Raw genomic sequence first — 22,432 nt, forward strand, 5'->3', positions numbered from 1 at the left:
TTCAATTTTTGCTGACGGGGGGGGGTGCAAATGATTCAGCGGGGCCCCCTTCGATCATCAGTCGCAAACTCTAAAAATTTTCATCAGACGACGGGGGGGGGGGGGGGGGGGGGGGTGCAAACGATTTGCCAACCTCGGGGCCCCATCAGCCATCCTTCCGGGGGCCCTTGTCGCTAGTACTCTGTCCATACGGCATACTATAAAATGGCGATCTACGGGGCCCCTAAATCGGCGGGGCCCCAGGCGATCGCCTAGTCCGCCTACCGTTAGATCCGCCGCTGTTACGGATTCCTGAGATTATATCCTATACCACAGCTATTTATTTACTTTTTTTTTTGAAATTTTGGGAATGCATTGTGGGGGAATGCAAGAATGACTTGTTACAGGGGTTCTCACAATTTATTGGTGGGTTCCGTATTTTTTCCGTCTCACAATTGATTCACCGTTTCCCAGATATTTTTGGATGCTCACCACATTTTATTGGTATTGTCCCATTGGACATCATTACAATTGATCCAAAAATGTATGGGTTACGCCAAATAAATCAAGCGAATGAACTAAAAAAACTATAGGAAGCAACTTGAATATATTTATAATTTTTTTAATATATTTTTAATGCAACATTTAACGGGGTTTTCAACATATTATGATATAATAATTAGTGGTACCAATAAAAACATCAAATATTCTTCGATAAAACAACTAAAACCAATGAAAAACCAATAATACTGTAAACTTCATTTTTAAAATAAAAGAATTTCTTAAGCTTAGCATGTTATAAGCATGTTGCACTGCATAAGCTTAAAAAAGAATAAATAAACAACAGGGAAGAGAAACAGGGAAAAAGAATAAATAAACAACAGAGAATTTAGAAATATAGGAATAGTAAAAAGATAATATTGCAAAATTTCAACAGTCAACGAAACGGAATGACTGAAAAAAAAAAACAAATAAACAAAACTACATAATATCAACCAAATGATCGTGTAGTTTAATAGACCTTGTGAGTGGTTTACTCATTTTTTTAATTTAAAAGCACGTAGCTGAACAGTAAGTAGTAAATGCACAATGTTATAACGTATGTATACTGCCGGTAATCAGTTAAATTTAAAAACATTTAAAGAAAGTAACACAAACATAATTAAACCGCAACATTGTAAAGAAAAGGTGAATCAAAGAAAAGAAGCAAGAAACATAGTTGTTCAATGCGTTTACCCAGCAAAAGCAAAAAATGAAAGCATAATACAACAGACAGAGAAAAAAAAAACTCATCAAGCATACCAAAAAGAAATAATTACAACAGCTCATCCACCTTGAAACAATCGAAAGAAAGAGTCTCAGCATCGGCAAAACAAAAGAAAAAAAAATGTGCAAATTGGTAAATCCATTAACGAAAGTATATCATGCAAACATAGCGCGGGAAAGAAGAGCGCAAAACCGACACAGTCACACTCACCACCGACACCTTCGGCAACCCAAAAAAAAAGAAAGAAACCATCGCAACTGCTTCCGCTCGGTCACACGAGCTTCTTAAGCTGGAGCGGCAAATTCGACGATCGCCGTTGCATAATGATAGTGCGGTGGCGGTGTTGGCGACCCTGCGAATTGAGGCAGATCACGTTCACAGCATGGCCGGAGAGTGAGTGAGAAGACAAAACAACGCTAACAAACAACCACCTTGAGAGTAGCGGCCCTACATTTCTTCACCCTTACGGCGTGAATCTGGCGGACAATGGGGAGGCTGATGATAACGGCAAAACTCTCCCCTTCTGCGCTTGGCACGGCTTACCGATCGTATGACATTCGGGGTTTGTGTGTGTGTCTTTGTGCGTTCCCTTTCGTTCGGCTGTTCGATCTTGGTGGCTACTCCCCCACCACCCAAAATCCTCAAACCGAGAGTGATATCGCCCAGACAGCGAACCAGACAAAGGAGACACGGCCGAAATAATATGTATAACTTCTTCGCGATCGCGGATCACGAGGGTTCGTCGCCATCGGTCGGATCAGTTGACCGGTTGACGGCCCGTAACTTGGACGCGTATTTCGGCGCAGCAGTGTAAGCACACCGTCAGCAACAAATAGTTTGGTTTGCATGCCAGGGTGGGCCCTTTCTGCTTTCTGCGAGGCACAGTCAGCAATATAGCGGCAGTGGCACCGAAATTGGATCATAAACTCAAAGCATTTGAGGGTGGCAGAAATTCCATCGTCGGATTTTGGTGCGTTATCGTTAACTCTTTTAATTGTGTGTGTGTGTATGGGTGTTCGTGGTTATCTTTGAGTGTTACACGTGTTTTTCTATTTGGGAAAGTTTGGAAAATTGGCACCAAATTACATCGTACACGCCCACCGTTTGTGAAATTGTATTGCTCTTGTTGATTGTGCTGAATATTGATCTCTATCCTCTCTCTCTCTCTCTCTCTCTCTCTCTCTCTCTCTCTCTCTCTTTGTTTTTCTCTCATTCCATCAACTCTCCCTTTGTTTGGGGTGGGTGGGTGTGATTGTGCAATATTGTGGTGTGCAGCTACCAGCTTCTCCTCCATCCCTATACCAAGCCAGTCCGCAGTGAGTGAAGACGTGTCAACGAGTTATGTGAACTGACCGTATGTTTTGAGCTATTTTTCGGTCAAATAACGTCTGCAAACAGCAGCGGGTGAAAATTGATGCCCCTTTATTTGTGATTGAAGATCTTGATAGTGCTCTTGTGCGTCACCAGACCGGACAGTGTTGTGTGTGAATCCGAAAGCAACCAATTGACGCGAAAACATGGATAAGAAGGAAGTGGTGCTTGTTACAGGTATGTAGTGATCCTCATAATGTCTTGCGATTGAGGCAAGCTTAAATTTCAAGTATTTGTTCCGGCCAGTTGTTAGTGTATCTCTGCTGCTCACCGATCGTTTGGTTTAAAATAAGCTCTGCTCTTATGCAATCAACTGTCCGTTTTAAGCGACTGCTTAAAACGAATGATTAATGACTTGCTCGATACGATCGATTGCTCGCCTCTTATGCTCTTTTCGCTGATCAAACAACGAACGTCTCGAAATGATGAGAAAACACATCCAAATTCACTAGTGACCCTGTCACAATATCAATTCACAAGCCCTCAGTTCTGTTGCCATCGCAATCTCGTTTCTCGTAACAAATTCACCATCATCAGCAGCCCGCCCTAAAAGTTTGACCTTGCGAAGCTTTTACGCTGAACAGAGAGCGAATTAATCGCTTTGTTGCTGTTGTCTGCGCGACACGACGTCCACAAAGGGCGAAAGGGTTTTTTGTTTCGTGTGTGTAATATTGCATGACGAAAGATTGGACCGATTGCTGGAGCGTAAGAAATTACGGTCGGAGAGAAAAATGGCCACATCTCCCATAATTCGTGCAGAGTGCACTATCACCTGCTTGTGGAGGTTAGTGGAAGATATGGACCGAATTTCCCAACTAAACAGTCTCACCATCAGCATTCGCTCTTTCGCTTTTTTCTTGTCTAAAATGTTTGCCATTACCGTACAATGGCCAACAAAAGTCCAATGTTGGATCAACCCCATTCGGACAAGCACGTGGCACAGACGCAACGCATTTTTCTGAATGTCGATTCCTGCTTCCGCCCAACTAGCGTTGCGGCTGGTTAATGCATACAAGATACGCGTTTTAGGCTTTTCGTTGTCTGTTTTGTGTTTTGAGATTGGCTTTCGCTCGACCCCGGTTTCTTCTCCTCCGGCTGCTGGTCAGTCGATGGTGTATTGGATACATTTCTTAATCGTGCGCTTCGTTTCACTTCTTATTTTATCCCCAAAAACTGATGACGATGGTGCCGAGCATCGAGCAGGTTCGCCGTCTAAAACAACCTTAGGACCAGCTCGCTAGCTGTTGGACGCTACGTTTCTTTCCGCTGGTGAAACGCTGTTACTAAATCAACACCACCAAAGCCGAGATGAAGCGTTCGAGACGAACGTTTACGAAACATGCACACACACACACACATACACGCTGAGCAGTGTTCGGGTTGATTTTAATTTTATCTCATATATTTTGGTTGGAATTTGGTGGGCTCGAATTGGCTCTAAGCTCGCCAATAACGCCTTCGTTCGTTCATTCGACCATATACGAAAAGTCACCTTTTGCGTTGCGTAAAATGATATTGCCTATGCAATGGGGGGTGTTTTGCAACACGATGGAATGGTTGCTGAATGTCAGCGGAAGGAAAGATTTGCACACCATCAGCTAGCAGAAGAGTTGTTCACAAAAGTTGAATATTAATAAGCAGTGTGTGTGTGTTAGTGAGGATCGTACGCTACCCAAAAAGTCAGTATTTGTTTGTCATCATTTCTACAGCAAAAGTACAGTTTCTAAGATTTAAATAGGTTTACTAAATTTAGTTATTTTTTAAACCTGTCTAGTTTTAGGTTGAGTTTATTGGCTATCTCTAACAAAATAGAAAGAAGCTCGTACTTTTCTTCGGGACCTTGCGTTTTGTTGCATAATAAAATTTCCTACATTTGAACTAGTTTTGATGATGATGAAAGTTGATCGTTTAGTTTGGAGTTTCGAGCTTACAAGCGAGATCAAGTTGAATTGGAATTGGGCGTTAGTTTAACGTCAGTCTTTGTTTTGTAACATTTTAAAATACAATTTAAATCAGTCTTAAATTGCTTAAAGCGTTGGTACCCAGTTAAGTCACCTGATTATTCCGATTTGACAATCAAACAATTTTGAAATGTATGTATATATCTGTATTATTAATAGATATTTTTTATATATCTTATAATGTTCATCCTTGATCGCTCATACAACTCTCTCTATTGTGTGGTAGTGTAGGAACGCACTGCCTTAACTGCTAAGACATTGCGACATCTTCAATGATCAGCAATGCCCTTTTTGGTAGCTGAATACATTCTGGAATGTTTTAAGCTGGTTTACTGAGGGCCTGTCCAATACCCAGCTGGTTGATTCAGAACAGGTTTTGGTACAGCTGAGTCCGCGCATTTAAAGTTGCTTTATTTACGGCTAGCTGGGTGTCTTTGTGAACTTTGTGTTGCTTATCGTGTTAATCTGAAATATCAACCTCCTTAAGATAGTTCTCTTCTTAAGTTCAACGGTATTGTGGATGTGTGTAGTGACTTGTTTGCTGAGCGAATGCGTCCGGCATAATCGAACTGAAAAGAACAAATTATTTGTAAAGAGTAAAGAGTGGTTAAACAAATTGTGCTAAATCAAAACGGTCTCATATTTTTGTATGACCAAAAATAAAAATATTAACATACGTTGGCTAGTAATTTTTTGTAGTAACTGTGTTCATATAAATACAAATATGCAATATAATATTGTTTAAGGTAACTTTTCAAATGTAAGTCCCACTGATTGATCGATACAACACGCTGTTTGTGAACAAGTTAGAAATTGAATGTGGTGTTTTTTGAATACTTTTAAAAATTGCAAAATAAAAGATCCAAACATATTCTAATCATAAATGTTCAACTCCTACGCCTTGTAAACCATTTTCATGATGAAATCTGTAGCATTTAGTTCTTCACGAATGCACGTAAAGTTGTTAATCATTTTGACATGTTTTTGTATTGTACAGTTTTGTACTAATTGTATAGTAACATCGACATGGTTGTTTTATGTTATACATTTAATTCACACAAATTTTACACATCGGTATCGATGAACCCCATGCTCGTTTGCCTGCTCAAGGTTCATTAAAGGTGACGACGCAAAACGTTGATTCTGAGATGACGGTTGGATTGGAGCATCAAAATAGATAGGCATCGAATGTCATACTACAGCATCGACTTGGTCGGTAGCTATATTGCTTGAAGCGCTCTGAAAAAGGAAAGCATAAAATAAAACAAAATTTCATGCAGCGTCTTGAACAAAGTAACACGTACCTCTACTCTAGCGCGGTTATTTTACTTATAAGTTTTACAAACCATTTTGCAACAGTAATCTTTTAACCCGGCTCAAACCCTGCGCTCCGTACAACGCAACAACACTTTACCGGAAAAGAATGTTAATCATTTTTCATCGTTAGTGACACAACAAACCATTCATGCACACCCCCTGCACCAGGTTATTGATGAATGGATGGTGCCGGAAATGTATGCGAAGCGTGATGAAAAAAAGAATAAGGTAGAAAAGCAAGTGGCAGATGTTGAACAAAAATAAAAATTAAAAAAAATGATCCCCAAAAATTGATCCCATACCTTCGACAGAAAGGCGTACTGCTGACAGAGTTTGAATTAAATTGCTAAAAATTCGCCGAGTTGTGGTATGATTTTCTACAATCTATAAATCTTTGCCGCTACAGTTTCCATGTATGTGTGTGTGTGGGTGAGTTTTTATGTGTACCTAGATCGCCTTCCTCCCCGTTACAAGGGCGCACATTACACCGTTGTCATCGTAAAGAATGCCATCACGATGAAACATTTAACACCTTTCGTAGCAACAGCAGTAGAAAGGGGAGTTCGTCGATGTCGAACAAATCTGATAAGTCGAAAACGTGACTGGGTGGAAATTTAATAACGAAATTCCTAATTTTTCACTCCGACCTCACGGTTGGGGCCTGATGTGTATATGGGACTTTTGCACGGGCTGTGCGTGACGTAGAACGTGTGCACACGTGTAGATTTTTCCCGCTGCTGCCTCTAGTTGGTAACGTTCATTACTCACGCTTGCTACAGGCGGGCGGGCAGCCGCACACGCGGTGAAGAATATGTTTTAGCCAGATCCGTTTTTCACCATTCCGGGCGGTATGGTGACTGGTGACTGGAGATTGTTTGAGGCAGATAAATAGAGAGATTCAGGGGAAAAAGCTCTATCTGGGCGTAAGAAAAGTTGTTCATTTTTGCCCTCCCCCGGCCGGGTTTTGTGCACCGGGCCGTAAAGTAACGCCGTTTGTCTGCAAACACGTGGCACGTGTTCGTCTCACTCACTCTCTCTCTCAAGAGAAAACACAAAAAATGAACAAAAAAACGAAAGCTTACTGTCGCTGATTTTGTTTAATTTCTGCTTTCATCCCGGGCCGGGTACCGGTGGCTGCTATTTTTAGGTGTGAGTGTGCCACGGATTGACTCTGACCGTGTGGTTGGGAAACCGGTGTCACACCGAACCCTCACACCGGTTTTGCTTAAATTCAATATATTCCAGTGAAAATCCGGAATCGGGGAAAGATAAACAGTGGCCACCGCCGTTTCGACTTCCGTTTGCCGTTTTTGGTGGGTGCTTTATTTCGTGCGACGAACGTTGTTGTTGTTGTTTCACGCGAATGTACGCGCAAACGAAATCGAGGGAAAGTGGAAAATCGACCGGCCTGGCAGATGACAGAATTTGCATTTTTCTCGCACTCCTACCACTCCTAGTTTGGCTGGCTGGAGACGATGATATTGAGTTGAGGCCGGTACAGTTGGTTTGCGCCTCCCAATATCGATCAGTTTGGTTTTGAGCGGTGAAGGAAAAATAAAGTTTCGGGCGGGCAGGGATTAAGCGCGTTTGTCATCACGCTGTTAATCGTCTTTTACCAGTCAGTTGATTGAAATGGTGAGCAGTTGGGGAGCAGTGTTGCGTTCGACGTTAGTGGTTCATCTTAAATAGATTGTTTCATTTGACGTGCCACGGTTCGACCATTTTTCAAACCTTTGACATTGATCGTAATTTTACTGGCTCGGTAAGCTCCGGTTGATAAATGAACAGCATGTGACATAAATCAGAGGGACTTGTTTTATAACTAATGATGTTCTTAGCCTTCGTTATCTGGACAAAAAATAGTGCAGAACGAACCATTGAAAGAATTTGTGATACATTACTCTACAAGCCTTTCGTAACTAAAAAAAACTAATGTTATTTTAAACTTCAGATTTCCATTGTAGGTTTACATTTGTACTTTTATTTCAATAAAGTTTCTGCAAGACATGCACCAAGCACGTACAAAGTCGTATGATACTTATTAGTACAAACTACTGAACTGGAGTTAACTCATCTATGGCTTGTCCCGAGTCAAATCTGTGACATAAAACAGTCTAATAGAACAGTATTTCCAATACTTCAAAGTATTTAGTTGAACATGATCATTCCTCGATTACAATGTGGAATTATAAAATTATGTAGTATTCATTCTACGGTCTCGAGTTGTTGTTGGAAAGATTACCCAACAACGTGAGATAATTTAGGGTGGATCTCTTGAAGAGCTATGATGGTAGATTATCCGTTTAATTCTGATAAATCATTTCTGAAAAAGGTCGCAAGATCTTTAGCAGGCATTGCCTGTTTAATATTAATACATGTAAGCGTTATGTGCTAATAGCATCGCGCATTGATCCTGGTCATTTCTGATCCTCCTGACAAAGTGCACTTGATTATATTAACACAATCTGTTAAGAATTATTGAATTATAATCTAGAGCGGATAAGAATTCACTCTTAAGAACTAATCACAGAAGAAAAAAAAGAATTGAACAATTCAATCAAACAATTCAAAATCTTACCGACAACTGTTCAGCTCGCTCTGCTTCAAAGCTCTTTGGCTAGTTTTCATCCTGTCGCACTTTACTTAAACTTGATTTATATTATAAACCTTCTGACAACCTTCCCATATCCCGTGGCAATGGCTAGCATACGAATAAATCGCACCATCGTTTCTCGCCATCTACCCGACCCGGGCGGAAAAACAATACCGATTCCACCATTCCACCACTATCGTGCGTGTGACGAGCGAAATTAGCATATCAATTCCCGTGTGCCCACGAGTGCTGCTGGCAGCAAGTACAGCTCAGCAGACAGTTTCTCATTTACTACTGTCACTGCTGGCACTCCGCTTCACAGCAGGACAAGTCAAGGATTAAAGATCGACAGTCGTGCACGCTTGCCTCCCATCGAACCACTACGCGCTCCGTCCCAAGCGGACGCTTTGAGAAACACTTGAACCTCCCTGCCCCACGGAGCGGTAGAATCACAGTAGCTTCGTACCCGCCCGTAGCCGGTGGTTGATTTGAGTTGATAGATTTCCGGCACTCGCAAGAGGAATGGTTTCGAAAATGGTTTCCACCGCGTGGCAGCAGAGCAGCATCAGGCAAAACGGGAACGTTTGCCGAACCAGCCAGTAAGTGTATAGGCTTTTGTAGCACGCACGGGCAAACGAAACACGGTACGGAACGGTTCGGCAATCGGACCCGGCCCAGGGACCGTCGCAAGCGCACTCCGGCAGCACCGGTGAGCGGTTTATTTAAAATTCAAATTATGTGTAAATACAAAATCAAAACGATGATGATGATTCTATCAACATAATGAATCTGTAATATTGGCGATGCGCCCGATGGCACGACGACTGCGGGCAGGACGGAGCCGGAACGGATGGGCTCTTTCCTTCCGATTTCCAAACCGTTCCACGTTCCCCTTTCTCGGAGGAAAAGTGAACGCATTTTCACTACGCTTTAGCGCTTGTGTTTGTGTACTTTGCCGGTTTGATGCGCCTCCGTAAATCTCGCTCGCTGGCAGAAGTAGTCGAGCTTTGGCCTCTCCACGTTTACCAACGCACTCCCAACATTTTCCACCCTGTCCCGGCTCCTCTGATGGTGGTGGTGGTGGTTGTGGTACAAGGGTAAGACTGCTTCCACTGAACTGGTGCGCTGGTGTTTACTTTCACAGATAAACTGATGCTGTTGCTGTTGTGCTGCTGTCGGAAGCGACTCTATCGATGGCGCAGTTGGGAAAACTGTTTGCCGGTGGGGAAATTGGGAGCAGCGCGTGGCAACGTTCACTCTTCGAGTGGGAAAAGTTAGGCGGGAATAAAATCGGATTCGTCACACCCGTGTGCTGTCTGGCTGTCCTGTTTCGCCCGGGCCCAATATTGGTTTAAGCTTCGGCGCATCGGTGCCGGGTTTTGGGAAGGGCACGATTTTGTCGAATGCGCTTTAGACTGCACCGAAAATTCGGGCTTTTGGCCAGTTTGTTTGCCCAACATTTAATACACACATTTATTAGCAGCGTCGTGTCGATTTATTGATATGCAATTGGAGGGTATTTAACATGCTGCGGTGGGTGAGCGCGCCAAGCGGTGCGTACTGCTCAATTAAGGCGCGTTGCTGTTGCGCTGGGTCGATTGAAACGTGAAAGGGTGTGAATGTAATACGGGCTGTAAAGATAATAAGGAATGATAAATAAGCCAGCTTTTTGTCACTGTTTCAATTTTAGAAGGTTTTGGTATGAAGGTTTGGAGGTTTTTTAGGTAATATTTGGACTCTTCCGGAGTTAAGGTATACATGAATTTGGTAATTTAATTTGTATATTCTGATTGATTTATTTTTTTAAAGAAGTTTGGTTATTTGACAGAAATAGTCATTAGCATACATTTTCCATGGGTAGCTAACACATGTTTCGATATAAAATGTACATATTTTTGTAAGTCAAATGGTCAAAGCTGTATTGAAGCAACAACAAGTATTAAGTATTTACTAGGTAGTTGACAAGTAAACTAAAAATTAAAACAATACTCGAACAAAACTAACGATAGAATAATTCTGCCCATTTATTGGCATTATGCGTTTTGGCCAGTATGTTGTACAAACAGCCCGGTCCTCGGGTTAGATTGTTGAACGCCAGAACCAGCTCTGGAAGCTTGGAGCCCGTCCAGCCGCAGAAATCGACCACCTTTAAATGGTTGTGAGCTAGTTGGAGGCTCTTCATTTGCGGGTTGGTGAGTTGACCGGTGAGGTTCTCAATTTCGTTTAAATTCAAATCTAATAGAATCAGCTTTGTGAAGGGTGAAAATATGTCTAAATGTATGTGCCTCAGGCGGTTTCGATTGAGGTAAATCTGTTCCAGACCACTTTTGCTGCACTCTGTTGCAGCGGTCGGACCGGATAGGTGAGCCAATTTGCCATTGCTCACATCTACACGCTCTAGCTTCTGGAGGGTGCAAAACATGCTGAAATCAATGCTGACGATAGCCGTTGCAAGAAACTCAACACGCTCCAGGTTGGGCAGGTGGTGCAGCGTCGCTGGAATTAGGTTTAGTGGACTGCGTTTTACTTTAAGCTGCTTTACGTAGGTATTCATTTCAAAGCAAAACCAAATAACGGAAGAGTTTACAACGTTGAGACGGACTATGCGACATGCTTCTGATACTGAAATCCACTTAAGCATGTGAGATTCTGTGATGATAATTTCACTAAACCACTTTGACATTTCCTGGCAAATCTGGTTACCCATTTCGGGTATGGTAAGATTGTCTAGGGAAATGATTTTTGTATCCGTGGGTTTATACTGCAGCATGGAAAAGCCTTCCTCTGATGGATTCCAGCCGGTCAGTATGCACCAATTGTTACTGCAATTGAACGTGGAGCTTGAGGCACGTTCCATTATAATGGCCAATATGGTGCTGCTGTAATGGCATATAAATGTTCATAACATGACATTATTTTTTATTTTTAATAAATACCTTAATTTCACAATGTTTGACATCATTTTATAGCGCCCAGCAGACGTTATCGCTTGTTGTGTTAAGCTGTACTGAGTTGGTCACGGCCGTGTCGACTGTTTATAATCCTCCATTTGACAATAAAAGCATCTACTTTCGATGGAAGTAGATGTAAAGGAGAAAGCAAAAAGAGATGGTAATGGGAATGCTCAATTATTTTAATGGAGTTATTCAATGTGTAATATTTTTATTTTTATAGAATCATTACGAAAGTGTTGGATTCGTAGCATAGTTATTTTAAAACTTTACTATGAAGGGATTCTACGTATCCAACCAGTTTTCTTATATAAAGGTTGACATAATGCGGATCTAAAGAATGAACTAAAATCGTATAGTTTTGAATAAACGAATATTATCAATCGTTGTTTAAATCATGAAAAGAGCAAATTACTTGTTAAAATTACGGCTTACTCACTCATTCGAGTTACAGCAATTCCGATTAGAACCACACACAAAGAAACAGAACCTTTGATTTTGATGAAACTGTCCCAAATTGGTTTACTGTTTGATGTACTGGATTGATGGACGGAACTGTGCGCGTGTGGCACATTATACTTTTGAACACAACACAATATCCTGAAACCTCACAATTCTAATTGAATTCTGTATGGCATCGTTGCGGTGGATTATGTCGATTTTGATGTTTTATTTTTCATTGCTCACATCATTTCCCACCTTTGCCAGTGGCAACACCGTACTAGCAAAACCGGAGTTTCATTTTAATTCGCGCAAATTCAGCGCAACTGTATCCAACTGTACACGCTAGAGTGGAATAAAACCGAGAAAAAGGAAGAGAAAAAAAACACATCTCACCCTTGCACGATTGAACGAGGGCTCGTTTGCGTCATGCTGGTAGAGCTGGTCGGCGGTGCATTAACTAGGGATTTGATTTATTTGATTGCGTGGTGGATCGGTAATTCTTGGTGTTTTTTTCCTCCTTTCCGGCGAATTTGTGGTTCGATGTGATTGATGTAAAAAATTCTACATCTTCTGTGCTACATCTGTCGGATGTGCACAGGACAGAGTAAGGATACCGTACCAGTGCAGAGCAATCGTGTATCGTGGTGGATGATCGTTGTAAAAGGGTTCGATGATCGTTTGATGGCGGATGATACGTGTGATTGGTACGATTTCTGGGAAAATCTTCTCGTACGAGGGATCGCAACATTTGCGAAAAATGATGAATGTCCTCATTTGTGGGGTTTCTGTGGTGCTGCGTTATTAAATTGAAGTGTTAGAAAACACATATGCATGGTTGCGCGATTACAGTACGAATAATATTGTAAAATTAATTGCAAGCGAAGTCAGGTATCTATTATTGAAGTTCGATTTTTGTTTTCGAAGTGTAGAAGTGTAAATTTGTATTGAATTTGTCAATAAAACACACTTATAATTTTAACCTTTACAAAGTCATTGCAGGCTGCATTACAGACTCTCGAGGACCATAGTTTGGAGAATCTTGCACTAGGTTATAGGTTTGAAAGTTCAAGTGTGTAAATCGCAGATAGTCAGCTTTAGGTATATTTTGGACAATGCTATTTGGGAAGGAACTTTTTGTAGTGACAAAACAGCAAAAGGTTACATCAAGTAAATTGATGCTCAAAGATAACCAGTTTATTGAACAAATTTATGTAGATAAAGAAGCCTGGAGAGTATGTTTGAACGATTGTACATCTAGAAAAATAGAAGCGCTAATGTTGCTTCCTGGAAGGCCGATCCGCGTGAACAATAAGGGTTTTGCGCCACATTAGAAGTAAAAATTAGTTAGAAATAACCAGCCCCAGCATGTGCTAGACAGATTAGAGAGGTCCCCGAAATGCAAAAAATGTCTTAAGATATAAATCAGAAGTAAAATAATTGACCTTTTTCAATCAACAAATGAGGATTCTTCAACAATCTCTGAGCTTTTTGCCGTGTTATTTTGCTTTCCTCATAAGTTATTTCATATCTGATCGGATGTTTCCTCATCCCCAACACACCGAGCGAAGTTTATTGTCGAACTAAAATAAAAAAAAAGTTATACGACACACCGGCCGTCTCCTACGTGTGGGTAACAAACAATTTTGAGACATGTTGTTGTTGTTGTTCAGGGCCCATTTTTTGCTTTGGTTTTCGGTTGTGCTATTGCATGATTTGCTGGCATGCCCGCCCGAAGGGGTAGGAAGTCCGCACCATCAGCGCCATCGGCCGCCAAGCGGAAGCGGCACACTGCGTTACGTTAAAATTGTTTACCAACGGCAAACAACCTCCCAAAGCCACCATGGTACCACGCGTCGGCGTAGCCTCTCACCGCTTGTTGCCTAGACAAGCATTTCCCTGCAGTCAGCAGTTTAGTTTCATTCTGCTGCGCAACATCGGTGTCCATGTTTTCGGGTGCGGGTGGAGGTTTATGATTGCGGGCGGCAGAAGAGTTCTCGTTTCCTCGACCCCATTTTGGGGTGGGAGGGCGGACGGGGAAAGATGGTGCATCCTTTTGATGGTCCTTTTTCTTCCCCCCGGTCCTCACTATAATGTAGAGTTTGCTGACCCCATTGGGGACGTATTTCGTTACGTTTTGCGTTCTGTTTGTCTGTTTGTTTGGGACGGTGGGGATGGGCTCGTGTTTAGAGGATGAGTGGATTATTTTTCATCACGGTACCCTACCAAAAGGAGGTTGCGGAGGTGACGAGCCGTTCGTTGACAGTTGATTGCCGGTCAATGATTTTTAGGTGCCTAAATTTGGGCCATCGAGGCGTGGGTTGGAAGCGTGGCTGCCGGTCTGTCCCAATCAGCGATGAGAAGGTCTTGGCAAGGTGAGGCAGAAGATTACTTGCGAAGCAATGTAGCCTCACCGCGATTGCTTGGAATGGCAATGGAAATGCTTTTGATTGCAATTTTAATTGCGCGCGTGTAGGTCTGATGGCCGTTCGAGTTAACAGCGAAACAGACATTAAAAGCTGACATCGTACAACATTCTCGCATGACTTAAACACACTACTTAACGTCCTCTTACATTGCTGCGGCATGTCTTAATTCTCTCATTTCATGCTCACGGTTTCCTTTGCAGGCGGTTCCGGATTCTATGGCCAGCACTTGATCAGGGTGCTGCAGGAGCGGGACAGCAAGGTTGGCGAAATACGAGTGCTCGACCTTAACCCTTACGAGAATCGGCTCGGTACGTAGTGATTGCCCTCTGTACCCTATCATCTGCCGCGTTATGCTCTCGCCGCGTTAAGCTTATCTTTTTACCTCTTTCTTACCATTGCAACGCAAGGTCACACCGAGAGCAAGAAAGTTGTCTCGTACGTCGGCGACATCTGCGACGCGAAAGCGATCGAGCACGCATTCGAAGGCGTCGACTGCGTGTTTCATCTGGCCGCGTACATGAACTTCGACTTTCCGCCGAACTATGGCGAGCTGCAGCGCGTCAACGTGGACGGGACGGCGCGGGTGATCGAACTGTGCCGCCGGTACAGCGTGCCCCGGCTCGTCTTTGCCAGCGACTGTCTCATCCACATGACACCGTACCTGGGCAAGGCCAACTTTACCATCATCTGCAACCAGACGGAACCGAAGACGAAGGTCCCGGCGAAGGAGAGCGACTTCCAGATACCGGGCTACGCGTCCTCCAAGTGGCGGGCGGAGTGTCTTGCAATTGAGGCAAACGACACCGACCTGGCGAACGGTGGTAAGTGTTTGAAAGGGGAAGGAGGCAGAAACACAGAGAGAAAAGGGCGGTCCTAAAGGGTGGGGGGAAAGTTAATGTGAGGTTAATTCGCGATTGAACGAGATGCTTGGGATGCCTTTCACTCTTTCTTTCTTGCAATGCACCTGCGCTGGTAGGAATTGGAATTTACGTGCAATAAGGTGTGATCTTTATGAAGAGAAAAACAACACTTAAAAATAGTATATGAGCCTTGGCATTCTTGGAGGCTTAAAAAAGTGGATACAAAGTAAGAGACTGAACTGGCCATAACAAGCAACATTTAATGAGTCTTAAATGTAAAGACTCAACTAAAAGTTCAGAAGATACAAGAAGCTACTATTTCAAATTATTTTCCTGAGCCACAAGGAACAAAGATCATGAGAACATTCCAGGATTAATGTCAGATCCAAGACCATTTATGTGTCGATGACTATTGCAAACTATTCGTAAGGTTTCGTACATTTAATGCTCACACTCACAAGTTGGGCGCGTATGGTGTAGGTATGGTGTAGGGATGAGCAAACTTTAAGGTAGTGCAGAAAGACCTATGAGTAAGTTTATAATACAGAGATGGATTGAAGCAATTACAGAGCCTTTGATTCTGATTCTGACTTTTTCTGATTTTAAGTGGTCGTAAAGTAGTTTCTTTTTAAGCTATTTCTATAGTCATCCAAGAACTTTTAAACGGAGTTCAATTAATTAATGTACCATCAATATCAGGACTTGCGGACGAAGATTTGATGCAGTTTGTACTAGTATTGAGTCCTACAAAAATAGTTCTTAGTCTGCTCAGATCAATTGGGTGGGAATGATTTGAAAATAAAAAAAAAACTTTGCCCATCCCTGAATTATAGGCATTGCTGGAAACCAATTGTTGAAAAACTTGTACCAAACAATTTCGATGGGGCTCTTCAATCTGAAATCCAGGCTTCTAGTGACGTTTAACGTACCTCCAAAGCAAAAAAATAACAACATCCCCTAATCCTGACAGCAACCTTACTAATGACCATACCATGTGTGTGTGTGTGCACGCGTTGTTGTTTTTTCTCCCCCTTTTCCCTCTTGCAGAGAAGCTGAAAACCATCGCCATCCGGCCGCCGGTAATGTTTGGCGAGTGCGACGAGCGGTTCGTACCGTCCATCACCAAGGTAGCGCTCAAGTTCGGCGGCAGCATCCCGAAGCTGGCCGGCCCCGGCGGCAAGCAGCAGATTATCTACGCGGGCAACGCGGCCTGGTGCCTGGTGCGCGCGAAGGACGCACTGGTCGAGAACGCGAAAAACATCGCCGGCTATCCGGTGTTTGTGACGGACGAGTCCGGCATCGAGGATACGACCCGCTTCTGTCAGCGCATTTCGCGCGCGAACGATACGCTCAAGCTGCGCCCCTCCAGCTACCAGATACCGCTGTTCCTGTCCTACTTCCTAGCCTTCCTGCTCGAGCTGATCGTGAAGGCGCTGCACCCGTTCACGCAAATCCGGCTGCCCGTTTCGCCGTGCGGTATGCTCTCCTACATGTCCTCGATTATGCTGTTCAATCGGATCCGGGCCTCGATCTACCTGGACTACGAGCCCATCTACAGCGAGGAGAAAGCCGTCACGAACAGTGCGCTGTGGTACGAGCGCTGGTATCAGGACTACTGTGAAGCCCATGGGCTGAAGAAGCTGAAGGTGAAGTGAAACCCCGAGGGGAAAAAAGAACACGTAAAGGTGGAGCAGAAAACAAACACAAACAACCAAGTGGTTTAGCATCCACCCAAAATCCAAAATAGCACTGCCTAATATCCCCCGAAGCTTGAGTTCGGGTGTCCGTCGAGTGCGATACGCAAATCGCTCGTTAATAGATCCCCCATACAGTATTCGTAGCTGGGTGTGCTGTTTTCTATACTCACTGTTAGCGATGCTTTTTTTACTGCTTAAGGACTGAAATCCATCGGTGCTAAGAATCACGGGACACTGTGCCCCAGCACATCTCACATCTCCGGATGCCTCCGGCTCCCAAAACTCGACTTCTTGGAAGCTATCTAATGAAGCCAAGGCTTTCAGGGGCGTCTTTTGCAAAACCATTTAATTAAAATTAACTTCACGATTATTAGGCCGCCTGGTGGAGGGCGACGGATGGGGTGAAGAACTGCCCAGCTTAGCGCAGTACCTTTCACACATACGCACCGCGTCGTTGTTCCTGTTTGTTGGCATTGCCGCCAGCACGGGACATCCAGCCAGGGCTTTTGCACGATGTATACTCCTCGCACTGCACAGACCGCTGAAATCGATCGGTAGAGAAATTAATTAAACTTGTTTTTCAGAAGCGAACGTGGGGTATTGCGTGGCGCTCTTACTCTCCTCCACCCGGCTGCCTTTGGCATCGGACTGCTTCAAACTGACGCGATACCGTTCAAAATCTAATTACCTTCTTCAATAATCACGATAATCTTTGACAATCGCACGGCGGCAGCGTGCGGCACAGTTTGTTTATGCTAATGTACATTTTATTTATTTTCACCTCCCCGTCCTCTCTCTTTCTTTCTCTCTCTTTCCTTCTCCCAGGAGTGATCGCTAGAACTCTAACCATGCAAGAAAGGATAGAATGCTAAAATTAGATTTTTTGTTGTTAAATTTGTCGGCTTTGCAAAGCACACCCTCTGCTTTGGTCATAAATTCCTCTCCGGACAGGGTTAGAGGCCTTTTTTCGCTCCTTTAAGCACTCATAAATGTAACATTCCGCACCCTATTAGGTAGGTAGGTTAAGGGGTTTAGTTAGATGTTAATTATGACTAGATACTTGGCCGGTACGCGGCACAAAAAAGCGCCGTAAGGTCCGGTTCAGTTCAGTGTAAAGAGCAAAATTACGCAAGATGAAAGCAATACAATAAAGGTTGGTCTGGTATTTGTGGTTTGTTGGTTTTAATTGAAATAAAATCCGAAAAATAGCACTTGAAAAGCACACCAAAATTCAGCGTAAGAGCTTTCCTATAATTACTATAATGATAAATTAAATTTCCCCAAAATTCATGGCAAGAAATAACAAGAAGCTGGTTTGCGAAAGGCTTTCCAGATAAATGGAACGATTCGGCGCTGTTTTTGTTATTGCATAGCGATTTATTTAGTGAGATGATGAGTTCCGTTCTCCAGCGCTCCCCTGGAATGGGACTGCCATTCGTGCTCAAGCAGGAGGCTGGATGGGCCCATTCCATCCAGTAGCAGTAGCTGAGACAGCAAAGATTACGAGCGGGAATTAAAATTTCCAGCACCAAATCGTGCTCTAAATAGATGAAGCAATAATAGATCCGGCCCTTCGTTTTCCGCTGCGTATTTGCGCTCTCGCACCCGCACCACCGAACAGCCGAGAAAGAAAGGACGGACTTACTACTGGCACTGCGCTGCTTGTGGAGGAAATTCTCGGGCCAGAACGGGTCGGAACAGAAGCAGCGAGGGAAAATAATCAACGTAGCTGAAAAGCAATAAATCTTTCCACCTTTCCCCACGGTACCAGCGGCGGTAATGGAGGGGGAGGGGCGAGGTGCCTAGTCCTTGAGGCAACGGCGCCATTCGGAAGCCAATCGAACGAAGTAATCCTATCGCTCTCCTGGATCGTTGACGCTGAAAGCAACGTGTGTTGTCGCTGGGTGCTGTTGGTTGAGCGAGAAAAAGCGAAACAAACGGAAGAAATGTGGTAGCGAGATGCGAGGATGAAGGGGAGGAGGGACTGAAGAAAAAGAAATGCCAAATGCTGTCTTGCAGGAGAAGATTTTCTAGCGCCGCTTACCGGATTGGAAATAAATATACGCTCGTAAATATTTAAGAAAAGATTGGCTGCGCGCAAGATAGCAGAGGGAGCAGAGCCTGCAGCTGGCAAGAAATCGACAAATTAAGATTTTCTCAGACGTCCATGAGCGATCGTTGCCCGTTGCAGCGGGCGTGTTGGTGGATGGGATGCGATGCTGAAAGAGGTGCCGAGATTTGGTTCCGCCGGCTTTTTTGCACCGCAAGTGTGACAAAACCAAAACCGCCTGCGGATTTGAAAAACAAGCACCGATTTGCTGTGGTGCCGGTACAGTTCGACGAAAGCTGTAAAATGTTGGAAAGCTCAACGGTGGAAAGCAGGCGCATGGGGGAGGAATGTGGATACTGTAGACCGAGCTACCGAGTTACCAATACGCGAGGTACCGGGTGTATATTGGTGTTGATGGGAAAACAATGTGGCCCTGGGATGTACTGGAGTGGGGAAACAGGCGAATTGCGGGCAAGAGGCTCCAACCGACTGCGGTTCCCTCTACCTCTCTCTCTTTCGCTCTATCTCTGCAGGGAGTTTCCCTGAGTGTTGGAAAAACAAATAAACAACGTTACCGCCGTTGCCACACAGCTGTGTGGCGCTTCGATCAAGTTTTCAATCCAAGCAAGCGAACTTCAGTCCCGTTGCTCGGTTTGTTCCTTCGGGCTGCTAGCTAGATGGAGCCACCGTACGTTCTGCTCCTGCCGCTTCTATTGCGTATCGTTCGCTTCGTGCGCAAGGTGACAGTAGCTACGCTTAGCTGCTGCTGCTGCTGCTACACACACCCATTCCCGAAGACTGATTGGTGTGTTTGTTTGAGTGTGCGTTGATGGTTTGATGATAAACACGGTGGCTTGGCTTTAATATTAGCCTCTTGCCTCCCCCATTCCCCCTTCCAACCGAGGGGCGAAGGAAGGTGTTTTGCTTACTCAAAGAAATGAAAATGAAACCAATCGAGAGGAAAGCTTCCGAATCATCCCGACAAGGACAAAAAACACACACACAAATGGATCGCAATCGAGCACAACAAACGAAATGAGCCCGGGCAGCCTGAGATAAGCAGCCGGAGGAGCAGCGGACGAATAAATCGTCTAATCGAAAGACGCACACAGCCCTCCCTTGACAAAAGACCCCCCCCCCGCCTGTCCTAGGGCGTTGGCTTCCCGGGATGGGCCGCAACGCCCGCCCGCGACCCCCGCGAAGGTGACGAAAGGCTCGCACTGGACCTGCAAGCGTTCGCGCCGGATGACTGACTATAATTGCCGGAGCATTAAGATGTAACGAAAGGAAGATGAAGCTGGTTGTTAAATAATTTATCAAATTAATTTGGAATTAAGTTTCCCGATTATGATAAACTTCTGCCGTGTTTGCCCCTTCTGCCATCGAGGAGTGGGGTTTTTGGGCTTGTCCCGGCCGGTGGTAAACGGTGACCGAAAAACTCAGCAATAGTCTTTTCCTGTATTTTTTTTGTGGCATTCGAAATGTGGCCCAGCGGTTGATGGTGAGATGATGATAATGAGATTTTCGAGATCTAGAGGAAATTCGCTTCCGGGCTTGCTAAATCCTTGCCACTCTACAATGAAGCGGGTCCGGTGACGCTAACCCCGCGGTGCCGACGCTCCTGGGCCGTGTGCTGGTTTGAGGTTGCGTGGTTTTTGTGATTTGAATTTATTATCAGCACGCACCGGAGCGCCTTCACCACTCCCTGGGAGTGGTGGAAAGCATTGGGATCAGCTTCTGCCGATGGTTTGAAGATTCACGCACAAATAATGCTCCGATTTTGAGCGATCCTTTGCCACCAACTTTCGAGCGATAATGATGTCACGAAGTTGTCCGGGAGATGAATTAGTATCTCATCTTTTGATTACCCTGCCTGCCGCACCACCTACCGACTTCCTGTCCCGAGGGTGGAATATTTAATATTGGGAAAATTTCACGCACCGCAACCGCTACCGCGCACGCCGGGGGTTGATTTGTGTTTGGCTTTTCACACCCGACACGCCCGTTGTCGGTCGATCTTGTGGCTTGCCGGTTTGTGGCCCAAACTAAAGGAAAAGTGTGTAGTTTGTGAACTGTGCGGTGCTGGTGCGTGGATGTGGATGATAATTATCCATCGAACGATTGGGGACGGCGGGCGAATGGGCCCATTATGAGTCCAGCACCGGTAAATGAGCATTATAATTGAGTCACTTCATTTGTCCGGCGGTTGATAATATTAATTTGCATTCTAATTCCATCCCCTGCACCGGTCGGACGGTTACGGTGGCCCCCAAAGCTCACCGGAGCAAAACGGGGCCGTTCCGGGCCTGATTGATGGTTCCCGAAACCGGGCAAACGACGGGGCGAGTGTCGCTTTTTGGAATCACTTTAAAGTTTAACCACCGCTTAAGCGATCGATGAAGTTGTAATGAGGATGAGAAATGATGACGGGATTGAATGTGAATGTAGCCCTGCGTTCATACGCTTTAATTAGAGGTTAATATGGTGAGAGCGATTGGCGGGATGCATCGGCAGCTGCTAAGCAGCGATGAATAAGCGCAAATCCGTTGCCGAAACGCTTATTTATGGTTAATGTAAAGGTTTTGTTCAAAATATATAGATTTCCAGGAAAATGTGCACTGGTCTGGCAATGAATGAACCTCTACTAAAATAGTTACAATTACTGTATGTTCTCGTACCTCAGCCTTATCGCTCCCTGTACGCTGCATTGTTCGGTTGAACGTATTTAACACCAAAATCAAGCTCGATTTGTGGAAAAATGCTTTATATCTTTCCATTCGCATTTAGCGGTTAGCAAGTCAGTTGTACATTTTCACACAAAAAAAAAGGATCGACTTACATTCCAATGCTCTATTCAACGTGTTCCGGCGCCATTCACAAATCGCAATCGGCGTTGGCACGATTCACAAAACGGGGCTGGTATATATGCGGGTGCAAACTGCAACTGCAGCTGGGTGGTATGTAGGTGACACCGTTTTCAACCTGCTGGCAACACTAACAGACAGCCCTGCGTTCCTCATGGCCTGCCTGCTTGGAGCTATTTTAAAGAATGTTTCGATAGATTGAGGTTAGCTTGGAAATGGTATCGTTGATGTACTGGAAACAAAGGGAGCAATCCGTTCATCGTTTTGATGATAAAGCAAAAATGAAGCTTCATTCATGTGCTGTAATATGAAACTATCAACACGAGAGTTTTAGTGACTGTTATCAGCATGTAAATTGAAATCGATCTATGTGGATAATGTCTTTTTTTCCATTCAATGGCAATGTTTTGTTATCTTTTTTTGTGAGCCTATTTAAATTAAATTACCAATCAACTCATTTGTGTAGGTTACAGGTGTGCGGGTGACCCTACACGTGGCCTCGGTTACGGGTTTTTTTTGTTACTTGTCGCACACCGATTATGATGGATGAATAGCGCGGAAAATGATCTCGTGGCGGTTGTTGCTGCTGCTGTTGCTGTTGGATAAATAATAATTCAATCATTTAAATTAAATCATCGGTTAGCGGAAGTGA

General features: G+C 44.1%; 1 protein-coding gene across 2 annotated transcripts; it reads left to right on the forward strand.

Annotated features, from left to right (window-relative positions):
* Positions 1–1,978: 1,978 nt before the first annotated feature.
* On the forward strand, positions 1,979–18,045 carry LOC120951979 (3 beta-hydroxysteroid dehydrogenase/Delta 5-->4-isomerase). Of its 2 annotated transcripts, none has more exons than XM_040371017.2 (5): positions 1,979–2,056; positions 2,522–2,794; positions 14,510–14,617; positions 14,717–15,130; positions 16,217–18,045. In XM_040371017.2, exons 2-5 carry the CDS (start codon positions 2,764–2,766, stop codon positions 16,822–16,824), a joined length of 1,161 nt encoding a protein of 386 aa, XP_040226951.2. In that variant the 5' UTR covers positions 1,979–2,056; positions 2,522–2,763; the 3' UTR covers positions 16,825–18,045. The 2 variants fall into 2 exon arrangements, with proteins under 2 accessions (XP_040226951.2, XP_040226952.2); XM_040371018.2 differs by having other exon boundaries at positions 1,992–2,348.
* The last annotated feature ends 4,387 nt before the right edge of the window (positions 18,046–22,432 follow it).

This window comes from Anopheles coluzzii, chromosome 2, assembly GCF_943734685.1.
Source record: "Anopheles coluzzii chromosome 2, AcolN3, whole genome shotgun sequence".
NCBI lineage: Eukaryota > Metazoa > Arthropoda > Insecta > Diptera > Culicidae > Anopheles > Anopheles coluzzii.

What these genes read in the sequence shown, in the direction of transcription:
- LOC120951979 (XM_040371017.2), top strand. Translation starts at nt 2,764, where the DNA reads ATGGATAAGAAGGAAGTGGTGCTTGTTACAG. An exon ending in CCCTTACGAGAATCGGCTCG is followed by an intron (nt 14,618 to 14,716) that starts GTACGTAGTGAT and finishes TTGCAACGCAAG; the next exon opens with GTCACACCGAGAGCAAGAAA. An exon ending in CACCGACCTGGCGAACGGTG is followed by an intron (nt 15,131 to 16,216) that starts GTAAGTGTTTGA and finishes TCCCTCTTGCAG; the next exon opens with AGAAGCTGAAAACCATCGCC.